Source organism: Amphibalanus amphitrite, unplaced genomic scaffold (genome assembly GCF_019059575.1).
Source record: "Amphibalanus amphitrite isolate SeventyFive unplaced genomic scaffold, NRLGWU_Aamphi_draft 000800F_arrow, whole genome shotgun sequence".
Classification (NCBI taxonomy): Eukaryota; Metazoa; Arthropoda; class Thecostraca; order Balanomorpha; family Balanidae; genus Amphibalanus; species Amphibalanus amphitrite.
This window is the reverse complement of record NW_024882294.1, coordinates 232,202-245,059: the sequence shown is the minus strand read 5'-3', so window position 1 is coordinate 245,059 and position 12,858 is coordinate 232,202. Positions and strand designations below refer to the sequence as shown.

At 51.1% G+C, this 12,858-nt stretch overlaps 1 protein-coding gene across 9 annotated transcripts; it reads right to left on the bottom strand.

Annotated features, from left to right (window-relative positions):
- Positions 1–4,336: 4,336 nt before the first annotated feature.
- Positions 4,337–10,963, bottom strand: LOC122366363 (golgin subfamily A member 6-like protein 10). 9 transcript variants are annotated; one of them, XM_043338544.1, is made up of 10 exons: positions 10,923–10,963; positions 10,204–10,367; positions 9,710–9,878; positions 9,204–9,342; positions 8,764–8,833; positions 7,883–8,459; positions 6,857–7,715; positions 6,397–6,470; positions 5,975–6,107; positions 4,337–5,743 (listed from the first exon to the last, which is right to left on the bottom strand). In XM_043338544.1, the coding sequence occupies exons 2-10, from the start codon at positions 10,242–10,244 to the stop codon at positions 5,457–5,459; spliced, it is 2,349 nt and encodes a 782-aa protein (XP_043194479.1). In that variant the 5' UTR covers positions 10,245–10,367; positions 10,923–10,963; the 3' UTR covers positions 4,337–5,456. The 9 variants fall into 9 exon arrangements, with proteins under 9 accessions (XP_043194479.1, XP_043194474.1, XP_043194482.1 ...); XM_043338539.1 differs by having other exon boundaries at positions 10,911–10,960; XM_043338547.1 differs by lacking the exon at positions 10,923–10,963 and adding an exon at positions 10,733–10,907.
- Between the last annotated feature and the right edge of the window lie 1,895 nt (positions 10,964–12,858).

Sequence of the window (12,858 nt, the reverse complement as noted above, 5' to 3'; positions counted from 1 at the left end):
TATAGAGACTACCTGTTTGGGCTGTAAAATATCATATAACAACACAGCACTGAGCACCCCACCTGCTAGCCCCGCTGGCTCCAATCGCGCACACACCGAGCGCCTTACCCCGCGCTCCGATTCGATCGAGATACCGCCCGTCCCGCCGTCCATTCACACCAGCACACCGGTAAAAAACGCACCGCCATGCATAGCTCGGCGGGTACCCGGCTGCAGGCCAGATGAGGTCACGCCCGATCTACCAGCCCACCCCACTCCTCTTCCGATAACTGCACCCCGGCCCGGGCACGCACCGAGCAGCGTCAATTGGTCTCCGAGGCGGCCAAATTGAATGTCTATCGGACGCGCAATAAAGCACGCCAGCCGGCATGTTAAGCGCCGTTTTTATGTCGACGGGGTGTGAAAACAATGGGATGGGTCGACGGGCGGTCGACCGGGAGATTTACTCAGCTCGCCCTCGCCCGGCCGCCCGGCTCTCCCAGCTACAACAGGCGACAATTAGCTGCCGGAGAGAGCCAACGAGGTGTGGGGCGCGCGCTTGCAGCGACTCCAAAACAAGGAAGCGGCGAGCACCAATGAGCGGAAAACAAGAATCAATCGCGGGGTGCCGGACGGCCTGCCAGACGGTAACGAGGTGGAACGCGGCGGGGGAGAGAGAGAGAGAGAGAGAGAGAGAGAGAGAGAGAGAGAGAGAGAGAGAGAGAGAGAGAGAGAGAGAGAGAGAGAGAGAGAGAGAGAGAGAGAGAGAGAGAGAGAGAGAGAGAGAGAGAGAGAGAGAGAGAGAGAGAGAGAGAGAGAGAGAGAGAGAGAGAGAGGAGAAAGGTAGAGGGGATAGTGGAGGAATGTATTGGAGGAAGAGGAGAGTCGAAAAACTATGGCAGTGCTGTTGAGATAACCGAGGAACCTTGATAGTTGAGCCCCTCTCTTTCACCTTTTTGACAAAAGATCCGAGAAGTTTAACTAGTCAGCCTGCCACCACCAGTTCAAACAGCTAAATCCGTGATTCGACTTGTGCCCTGCGATTACGTCCCGACGACCAGGCCAGCTGGTGGGTCGGGTCGGCTCGGCCCTCGTGCCGTGCGTCTCGTGCGCTGGGCAGCGGGCGGCTGGCCTCTAATGTGAGGTGAGCGCACCGCACCGACGGCCCTTTGTCGGCACTAGCGGCCGCCAGACCACGCTGATTTATTGGAGCGCCGCCTCCCAGTGCTGGATATTTATCTCCATCTAATTAATCAGAGCAGAGGTAGAGGAATAGAGTGTGTGAGAGAGAGAGGGGAGAGATGTAGAGAGAGAGAGAGAGAGAGAGAGAGAGAGAGAGAGAGAGAGAGAGAGAGAGAGAGAGAGAGAGAGAGAGAGAGAGAGAGAGAGAGAGAGAGAGAGAGAGAGAGAGAGAGAGAGAGAGAGAGAGAGAGAGAGAGAGAGAGAGAGAGAGAGAGAGAGAGAGAGAGAGAGAGAGAGAGAGAGAGAGAGAGAGAGAGAGAGAGAGAGAGAGAGAGAGAGAGAGAGAGAGAGAGAGAGAGAGAGGAGAGAGAGAGAGAGAGAGAGAGAGAGAGAGAGAGAGAGAGAGAGAGAGAGAGAGAGAGAGAGAGAGAGAGAGAGAGAGAGAGAGAGAGAGAGAGAGAGAGAGAGAGAGAGAGAGAGAGAGAGAGAGAGAGAGAGAGAGAGAGAGAGAGGAGAGAGAGAGAGAGAGAGAGAGAGAGAGAGAGAGAGAGAGAGAGAGAGAGAGAGAGAGAGAGAGAGAGAGAGAGAGAGAGAGAGAGAGAGAGAGAGAGAGAGAGAGAGAGAGAGAGGAGAGAGAGAGAGAGAGAGAGAGAGAGAGAGAGAGAGAGAGAGAGAGAGAGAGAGAGAGAGAGAGAGAGAGAGAGAGAGAGAGAGAGAGAGAGAGAGAGAGAGAGAGAGAGAGAGAGAGAGAGAGAGAGAGAGAGAGAGAGATAGCTGTACGAGTATGTCACTCTGGTGTGACGAGACGGCTGCGGGCTGTGCCACTTCATAAGAAAACTGCCAACAAGTACGCCAACTGCGTCGGTCGTGTAATGGCACAAAAAGTGACGACGCCGAATAAGCAGCACCAGTTGTGTAAGTGAATGAATACAAAATCGGCAAAAGTTATTGGACTGTTTCCTCAGTATGTAGCAGAAGTTCGTCCACACTCAGTCCACACTCGGCCCACGGCCTGCCGTCACGATCTAACAATGGTCACTGACCAGGTGTCGGCCCGTGGTGGCGACGGATCCAGTAGTTGGTACGTCATTAACTGCCGGTGATGAGCCAGCTGCTACTGCAGAGCCATCGCGGACAGATGTCCACAAACACGGACTTTGACGCCGAAACGGGTGCACAACAAGGAAGCCCTCCCTGTCACATCTTTTTTGGTCGTTATTTTTCAATCCAGGTGTTGCAGTAGCTCCCGTTTCGGCATCTGTCATGCATTCCAGGTGATACGATTGATGGCATTAGATTAGTATCAGCTCCCCCCAGTGTGAACGCTTTAGGTGGGTATACGACTGTTTGGGGCACCGCAAAAATGCTATATGATGCATAGAGGCTCGCGTGGACGAGAGGCTCATAAATGACACTTTGAAAGGGATTTACCAGTTACAAGACTAATGCCCTTCAGGCATATCGACTGGACACTTATGTAGACGATCGCTATCGCTATTCCATCTGATCTTTCGGCTCCATAACCACCCACAAATCTTTGTAATATCAATGCACTACAGAACTCATTCAGAGAAACTGCCATGCCATCCACATTCATGCTGGCAACCAACGCAATATAGAGCACTTCTTCGAACAAGAGTAATGCTATCGTTGTAGGCACTCGTACCATTCGAGGGCTATACCTTCTCGCTCTCGAGAGCATACTTGTTGAGCTAAAGCTCAACTCTGTGCTCGACTTGACTTGACTGGGTTCGGTTGTTCCCACTCGCCCGGGCTGGAGTCTCAGTGATGCATGCTGTCCCATTTGTTAGTGTCAGACGACGCACTTTTTACGCCCTCCAGAACAAGTTGTCCGGAAGTTTTCCGGATTGTGACAGCTAATAGATGGAGTCGTTTACGGGACTGGCACCCGAGCCTGACAACTCAGGGTCGGGTGAACGGGCCGAGGCAGGCGACAGAGGGGTCGCAGTCAGTTTCAGTCGACCAGATTTGCTGCACCTGTTTTAGCGAAACATATGAGAACTTTTGAGAAGTAACGGATAAAGTTACATTTCCACCCACGTCCTACAATCATCAGCTAGTCATCAAACATGTGGACGATATTATATTAATCACAGCGTACGCACAGTCCTACGGGGAGCAAAATATGATCGAAAATAATGTTCAAATGATCGCGATCGCATCAGAGTGCGTAAACGCAGTCGAAAGAGCGAGGAGCCGACACGACGGCGTCTGTCTCAAACGTCGACTTATACTCGCCCGGACAGGCCAATGCCGACGGTTACCGAGTTCACCCGGCATCCCCACACCACACGGACGTCCTCAAAGTCGTCGAGTGCAACACCCCTCAACGGCAGCGACAGCTGCATTGTCGTGAAATCACCCTGAGATAGGCCAAGAGTCCGTGCCGCGGTCACTACGCCAGTCCTCAGGAGGCTCAGAGATACTGCAGTCGGCTGCATGACGTCTCAATTCGGGAGCCGTGGTGGCAGGTGCAAATTGCGATACCTATCAGCAGTTCGTACAGGTATTGCCGAGCTGACGATTTTTGTACCGTCCGCCGGGCTTTAGTAACGAGCTCGGTGACATATGCGCTGTCAGATCCCAGGCTTTGAGCGGACAATGCCGACAACACATTACCTCATCAAAGGATGGACAACTTACTCATCGCAGAGACAAGATAAATGGCCACAGCCACACTTCTGACAGAGTCACATTATACGGTGCAATTTTATACTGCAGAATTCAATAGCGAGTGCAAATTGTGATGGTTATCTCTATTTCATTTAATCATCTGGTTGAGATTTTTAGTTCGTTTCTTCATTAGTCAACAGTGTTATGTATCGTGCCAGTTGACTTATGTGCTGTCGAATTGCGTTGTCAAACGCGGTTTATGAAGCTGACGCGTCACGATAAAAAAGCTAGAGCGTCGATCAGCCGAGCTCGCAAACATTGAAGCTTTTTCTATCGGGAAAGGTAGTGGGGTGAGGCAGGACATTCGCATGTTGACAGAACTAATGTAGGTATCAGCTTTGTAGACCTGCAAAACCGTTCTGAACCACAGAGAAACAATTTGAACGGATAATAGTGTCTTCCGTCATTGCAATGTGCAAATTATGATAGCTTAGTACTAAAAATAAAGAAACTTGCGAATTCATACCACAAATATACAGTGTGTGAATCAATAGTTTATTGATCTTATTGGTCGTGCTTTGCAAGTTTGAGTCAATGTCATAATCCATGTGCCGGACAATGCGCTCACGATTAACAATGAAATGAAATAAATAAAAATAAATAACACCGAAGACGGATCGGTATTCATCAACCCTGTCAATTGCAAATCTGTAATCGCACTATTTGGAATGCTCTTTGGCTTGTAAAACGGGGGCCACCATCAAAGTGGCAATAGGACAAACAGAACGTAACACAAAATACATAAGCCACCAGTGAGATCGGAAATCATGACAGCCACGACGAATCACTGGCTGGTTGACAATGCACACTGCACATATGACTCGCAGCACAAGACTGAGCAATGTGGACGGACTCCGTAGTCACAGATCTGAGGCCAGTTTTGCCAACAGAAAAATAGCCGCCTGCCGGATTATTATTATTATTATTTTTTTTTTTGCTTAGACCGCTTCAAATACGGAGCGTAAACGGTAAAGCCTTATCCGCTTACGTGCCTATCGCGTTCACGCTCCGTATGTGAAGCGGTCTTTAGCAAAAAATTCCGGCAGGGGGCTATTTTTCTGTTGGTAAATCTGGCTTAAGAAACGCGAGAGTAGGCGAGTTTATCACGAGGGATACATTATGAGAGGGTGTATGTGGAAAGGAAGGGGGGGGGGGGAGTGTGGATACTACACGATACCGGCGTGCACAGGCAGTAGGCACACATCCCAGTGACTTTCAACAGACATGGAAAGGGAGACACATTAGTACTGAATTGGGTTCTTCATTTGTAGTTCCATCCGAAGCCTGTGCCACCACGGTAGTCGAATGGTACCCCCAAAATTTCATGACAACCCTGGACTTGAACTTACTCCGTCATTTTTAATAATAACGATTGATCCAGAGGCCAGATCCCTCTGAATATGTTTGCGATAAACATTAGGTTCCGATCAAAGCTTTCTTTTCACAATCAAATTGCCTGATTTAAGCTTTATCTGCCTTTTTGCTTGCATGATATCATGCACGGGACTTCTGCGTAAACCAGCACAGTATCACTTCACAAGTCCTCACCAACCAACCCCGTTTCCGCTCTCACCTTCCCAATGACATCTCGATGACGTCCATCAGCCCCAGAAATCGTCATCACTTTCATCGCCTCCCAGATCTGCGCTGAGGTGGTACGAATCGGATCCCGAGTCGAGACGTATCTTCATGGGCTTCTCCGCGGCGGCAGGAGCGAGTTTAGCGGGGGCAGCGGCGGCAGCGGTGGCAGGGGTACGGGCGGGAACGGCATCGTCACTCGATGAAGTGTCGACCGCCCGTCTGACGGCTGGGACCGGGGCGGCAGCGGTGCTTCCGTGAGAGCTCTGGCGACTGGCGGCGGCCGGCCGGTCTGCCGTCGAGGGTGCTCCTGTAGAGGAGGTGGTGTGCTGTCAGAACCATTGTCAATGCGATGATGAACATCCCCCCGCACTATGTTTTATATAACTATGTTGTCAATTCGACGATTGAGCATTGGAGGCTGGGGGCTTATTATGAAGATGGTCAAGACTGATTTCACGAATGAAAGAGAATACACGATTTGAGTTTACATTCTTACAATAGAGGCAAAAGTTCCCATCACTCTGTTTCGCCAGCTTACCGGAATATTTCGTGCCAGTGGCAGCGTCCCCTGTCGGTTTGCCTCTGCCGCCCTCTGGCCGTTCACCGTCCGACTCCCCAGACGAGTGACCGCCGCCCAACAGCCAATCCATGTTCTTCTTTTTCTTCGCATTCTGTAAATAAGGTGAGACAGCCCTTAGTTATTCAACATAAAATCGTACAGTCGTGCATATGCATGGCAGCAAAAGAGGAAGAAGTGGGGCACACACAGTATCATCAAATGTTCCTCATGAGAGTGAGCACCCATTACCCGTCACACACGAGACACCTCCATTCTCCAGCCCCGTGCCATCCTCACCCTCAATACGCGCTGAGCTCAAAGCATCGGCAACCCCGCCCCTTCACCCATGTGACTGGATGGCTACCTGGATCCACATCCAGTCCTGCAAGGCCAGGACTTACCTGTTTGCCGTTATTGGCTCCACTCTGTGTACGTGATGCATCCGCCGCAGCGGACCGTCCGTTCCAGGTCATACCTGGCAACAAATACACGACATTAGCATTTTTGGCTAAAGATCAACACTATTGTGCGATTCTTTCATGCGGTTATAAATGGATCTTAGAGCACATTATGCTGACTTCAAATGCATCCACATGAAAATAATACGCAATTCAGTAACTCAGACAGACTAGCAACTATGACGAAGTCATGACGAAGCCCGAGGTTACATAATTGAAAAAATATGCACTTCGATCCAAAAATAGTTCACTAAAGCTTGACGAGAGGATTCGTTTTCAACTATTCATGTCGAATCTGTGGATGGCAAAAGCAACAGTGATACACTCAAGAGAGTGTCAAACACCACTAATTGATAGCTGTATGACAAAGGATACCGGTCCCACCCCGGTGCCCGTTTCTCACCGTGTGAACTGGCGTTTGAGGTGACTGACGCCTTTCTCGCTGCAGTCGAGCGTTCAGCGGCCGCCCGAGCCTCCTCCTCCCGCTTCCTGTCAGCTTCTTCCCGTCTCCTCTGTTCTTCCTCCTGCCTTCTCTGATCCTCCTTCCTCTTCTCTTCTTGTCTTCTTTCTTCCTCTTCTCGCCTCCTCTCTTCTTCTGCCCTCCTCATCTCATCTTCTCGCCTTCTTTCTTCCTCCTCCTTCCTTCTCTCTTCCCTCATCCTCTCTTCCTCAGCTCGCCTCTTCTCTTCCCACCTTCTCCTCTCCTCTTCTTCCTCTTCTCGTCTTCTCAGCGACTCCTGTCTCCTAATCTCACGCTCCTCAGCCTCCATCTCGGCTCTCTCATCATCCTCTGCTATCTCTCTCAATCGCTCCCCCTCGCCACCGCCGCTTGGATCTCGCTCGAACCGTGCTCCGTCCTCTTCATACCTTCTCGTCTGACCTGCCTCGTGCATAGCTTGATGGGCCGGGCAGCGAGGCTCTTCGTCTTGCGGTTCGAGGTAGTCCGAACGACCAGCGAAACTGGAACGATCACCGTGGCTGGGCCTTTTGCCGATGTTATTATGGTCACGGTGATGGTTGCTATGATAACGTTCGTTGTCTGAGGAATCCGCAAAGCGCACGTTAGTCTCCCGAGAAATCTGGTGAGTTCCCTGGTCTCCGACGTACGGGCCGTGGTCCCCAGTGTAGTGGTGCTGGTCTCTGAACCCGTCCCTGGTATGAGCAGCGGCTTCAGAATCCAAGTGTCGGTGGCCACTCGTAGAGAGCTCCGGATTCAGCCAGGAGCCTGTTCTAAGGCGAGGTAGCGGCGCGTGGTGGGCATCCTGGAAATAAACAGAAAATAGAGCGGCGGGTGATGTTAACGATTACTGAAGCGATTCACGACGTTTTTGCCCGATACACCATTCCAATTTTAGTTTGGAAGTAGCATGGTTTGTCAGAATTCGTGCCTTCATATTATTTCTTACACCCATGACCATCGACCACTCACCTCCGAGCTCTTCGCCGCTGCCGTCTCTGCCCTCTCCGTCGCCGCCGCGGTGGCGGCCAGCAGCTGCCGCTGCCGGGCCAGCGCGCTGTCCAGCTGCTGCAGCTGCTCGTCGGCAGCTGTCGGCCGCTCCAGCGTGCCCCAGCGGCTGGCCACGCCGTCCAGGGTGCCGTCCCAGGCCAGCGGCGCCGCCCGACGTCGGCCCGGCGCAGACACCGAGTACTCAGACACAGAGCGGTCCTGCATGGGCGCTGAGCTGCGCTCCCCCGGTCCGGACCGGTCCCACTCTGAGCGCTCCCAGTCCGACGGGTCCCTGGGACCGGGACCGGAACCATGCGCGTCGCGGTCCCACTCCGTTTCTCTCCCCCGCTCCCAGGTATGTCCTCCAACAGCTCTGTAGTTCACGCCGCGGTCGCCAGGCGGCGCTGGTGGCTCGCTGCGGACGGTGACAGAAGTGGCGATCCTCGAGCGTAGAAGAGCTGCTCGGCTTTCCGTGGAGCGACCCAGCTCGTCCCGGCCGAGCTGCTGCGAGGACGGGCCCCACGGGTCGGCGGCGCCCTGCCACCCGCGAGCCGCCAGCCTGATGGGAGAACGGGACGTGAGACGAGGAATATGCCACACATGAAGCGACATTAGGATGACCTACGGCCAACAATTTTCAACAGCGGGTAACGGCATTGCCTTCTGGTAACTGAATTCTGAGTACCTCTGTTGATTCCTCATTTTACAATTATGCAGTTAAGACGTCTTATGGCATGCTTCTTTTTACGAGCATCGACAAGTTCATGAACAATCACTATCCACGAGAGTTCTTGGAAACAATATGAATGAGACACTGGACCGAATAGAAATGTGCAGTAAAGAAAGCACCTGCAATGGCTTACCGGGGGTCGTAATAGCCTTCCACAAGATGTGATAAGTCGGCCGTCGGATCTCCACTGGCCGCCTTCAGCGCTGAAACATGTACAAGCTGTGAGTTGGAAAGTAAAGCAATCAGCGATCAAGCACTATGATTCATCAGTGCACTAAACTCAGTAGGAACAGACAAGTATTTTCGACAAGTTCCGGGAAAAGCATTTTAAGTTTTAGCACGAACTGCGAAATAAAGTCAGAATAGCTGAACTAAGCTTATGTGGACTGTCATTTGCCAACAATGCGGCCACCAAATGACAGAGGCGCATGATTACACTATGAATTATGGTTCGATTACATTTGTTTCATTAGCTAAGGAAATCACCAGCAGATCACAAAAATAAAGTCTAAGTGAAGCAAAATATATCGTTCGCTCGGGCCAGTAGTCGACGCTAGCCCGACATTTGCTCACCGGTTTGACGATGGTGTTCTGCTTCACCCACGGAGGTCGCTGATTGGCTGTGACGTAGCGCTGCCGCCGGTTCGGCGAGGTGTGATTGGCTGGATGGATCATCATCAGGCAGATGTGTGGCTAGAACCTCGTATTGACGCTACGAGACGACCAAAAAACGAGGAAGTCGTTAGTCGTCACACAAAATTGGAATTATGTGAATCTAGAGACCAGCATCAACAACTGCATTGACATGGCGAGTGATGCCCGTAGCTGAACGACGATCGGTCAAAACAAACAAGATTAAAGATAAACATTAGTCAGCTTAATTATAAAACCACCAAAGACCACCACCCATCCCATCAGTCTCGCACAACACGGCAGTCACTCTCGCATTACCATTAGCCCCGACCAGCGAGACATTCATTCATGATCTGTCACTCGATTCCTCTTACAATACAGTTGTCCTCGGCTCAAAACCCAGCAGGTATACGTGCCCCGCACAGCGGACCGGGCCCGTGTCCAACCTTTATGAGCCGCAGTCTGTCAGTGAGCTGACGCAGCGAGGAGGCCCGTTCGGCCAGCCGCTCCACGCTGCCGATGAGGCGCACATTGCGCAACTTGCGCCGCAGCGCGTCCTCCTGTAGACGCTGCTGCAGCTGCTGCGCGCGCCGGCGCCGCTCCTCCTCCGTCGTACTGTCAGAGAGAACGGACGGGAAAAATTGGTGTCACATGATAAAAATGGTTAGATTGGTTCACCTGTCTGTCTCCCTCAGCCTTAACCTGGTTAAAAAGCTATATCAAATCACACAGACCACCACAAATTAAGCATTACACTTTAGCTTGCTGCTAGTCAACAACCATTTCCCCACTCATGTCTTTAGCTAGAACATGTCTCCAGTCTCTGGGGACATGTTCTTGAAGCTGTTCCTGAAGCTGAGCTCATCCCCCAAATGCACTGAGAGCTAAATCTAACCAGCACATTGGCCTTTTCCCATGTATAATGCTAGTTAGTAGTTACCTTTGCTGTATGATTTTAAGCTCATCTGCTATGCTCAGCATATTTTCTACTGCTGCATCACATTTGTCCAAGCTGACAGGAAGCTCCTCTTGGCTTGAAGTGACAGAGGTAGCCGTAGGTACTTATCCTCGCATGCCAGTTATGGTTGACTCTGTTTGTGTTGGCTGCCAGCATATCACAGTCAGTAGATCACATACAAATCAGTCCAGAAATATTTCACAAATATCAGCAACTCAAAGTCAAAGTAACAGTTCTCGGTCACATTGATGAATGCTCCAAAGAATGAAAGGTAGCTTGTGTGTCCAAAAAATTAATCCTCACATAAAAAACAAGTGAGAGAAAAATTAGAATTGACCGAAGGTTCAGTACTACTGAAATTGGTGTGGAAAATTGGTGTGTATTACTGAAATTGAAATAGTCAGCACCATGCCAGCGCAGGCTACACATAAGATGGGATCTTTGGGTGTATTGCCAATTGCCAACTGCCACATTGAACTGTGTCCTGTGATTGATATGATATTGATATAACTTGGATATAACCACCACGGTGTCAGGCGTCACTCGTCAGCTCCTATGCACTGCAGTTAAAAAAGAATGTAGTCAATAAAACAAATTATATAGGCATTATCCAGAAACCAGAGTGCGCACACCACTCGATCAAACCACAACATAATTCGAATTGGAGTGCATTGACACTTCACTACAACTTTTCAATTCACCGAAAGGTCAGGCGTGCACCGTGAGCAGCGCCACCGGGAATGTGGCGTCAGCTGATTGATGCGTGTGCTGCTTTTGAACAGTTGCGTACGGTACATATCGTTCACATTAAAAATTAACCAATGTTTCAAATTCTATTATTATAAATTGACACTTTATATTATTACATTGTGTCAAAATATAATCATTATAATGTGTTATTCAATGTATAATCAAGTAGCTATCAAAAGGCTTAAATTATAAATTGAGTCTTTACCAGTAAATAGAAATAGCATATTATCCGCGTAGTAAAGCATAGGCGTATTTGTGAGAAAATGGATAGAATTGAATTTAGCAGAGTCGCTTTCCTGGTTGATCTAATTTTGGCATCGCTTCTTATTTTACATCCGCAACTATATATCCCTGATGCCGAATATCCAGCGGCAGGCATAGACACAACACTTACGGCAGGGACTTTGATGCAAAACCGCTTCTGTAAATAAAATAACTCTGAAATGGTGCTGGTTGTCCACCTATTATCTCCAGTGTAAATGAAGGCCGAGAGAACGCGCTTTCTGAAAGTTTTAATTATATGACATCCCGGCGTACTGTACGTCGTCGTGAGCGACGTTTCACGGCCGCTGCTAGCACCCTCCCACCACACGCAGCGAAATCGGTTTCCACCATTAGAGTTCAGTGGTTTCCACATACATTTAAGAACTCGGACGCTCCAATATTGAATGACGTTAGCTGGTCTCTAAACCCAATGCAGTGACTTGTCTCAGACTTAACCTGACATCGACGTGACTTGTTGACCTACTGATGGAGAATGCACCAAAAAAATCTGTCTCGACCATCCATTCGGAAGTTTGATGAGGAGCCAAAAATCTGCATCCCTCCCAGCGATTCGTATATTCATCTCAATGCTTCAAGAAGTCCGGGTTAAAAATATGCGCACAAAACACACATTAACGACTTTAAAACGGAAACAAGCTTCACCACTCACACGCAAAACTGAGGCGAAACTTGAGCTGTCATTAATTGTATAAATGATAATGTGAATTTACCACGAGCACAGAGTAGTAACCAACAGCGCAGAACCAACATGCTCGGTCCGAACTCAGCTCTGCAAATATCAGTTCTCACCGCGCCAAACAGTCTCACAAACGGCAAATAACCGAGGTTACCACGATCACGAATGTGAATGATCATTGATCACCAATACCATAAAAGTCTTGCGGCACGCCGCCGCCGGCTCCCGCCACAGCCAGCGCAGGGGCGCAGCACACAAAGCGAGGCCACGCTAAAGTCTTGCGGCACGCCGCCGCCGGCTCCCGCCACAGCCAGCGCAGGGGCGCAGCACACAAAGCGAGGCCACGCTAAAGTCTTGCGGCACGCCGCCGCCGGCTCCCGCCACAGCCAGCGCAGCGGCGCAGCACACAAAGCGAGGCCACGCTTAAGTCTTGCGGCACGCCGCCGCCGGCTCCCGCCACAGCCAGCACAGCGGCGCAGCACACAAAGCGAGACCACGCTAAAGTCTTGCGGCACGCCGCCGCCGGCTCCAACCACAGCCAGCACAGCGGCGCAGCACACAAAGCAGGGCCACGCTAAAGTCTTGCGGCACGCCACCGCCGGCTCCAACCACAGCCAGCGCAGCGGCGCAGCACACAAAGCGAGGCCACGCTAAAGTCTTGCGGCACGCCGCCGCCGGCTCCCGCCACAGTCAGCGCAGCGGCGCAGCACACAAAGCGAGGCCACGCTAAAGTCTTGCGGCACGCCGCCGCCGGCTCCAACCACAGCCAGCGCAGCGGCGCAGCACACAAAGCGAGGCCACGCTAAAGTCTTGTGGCACGCCGCCGCCGGCTTCCGCCACAGCCGGCGCGGCACACAAAGCAGGGCCACGCTGAAGTCTAATCACCAGGATGCACGTACAGGCGCGCACGCTTGGCCTCCCGGCTG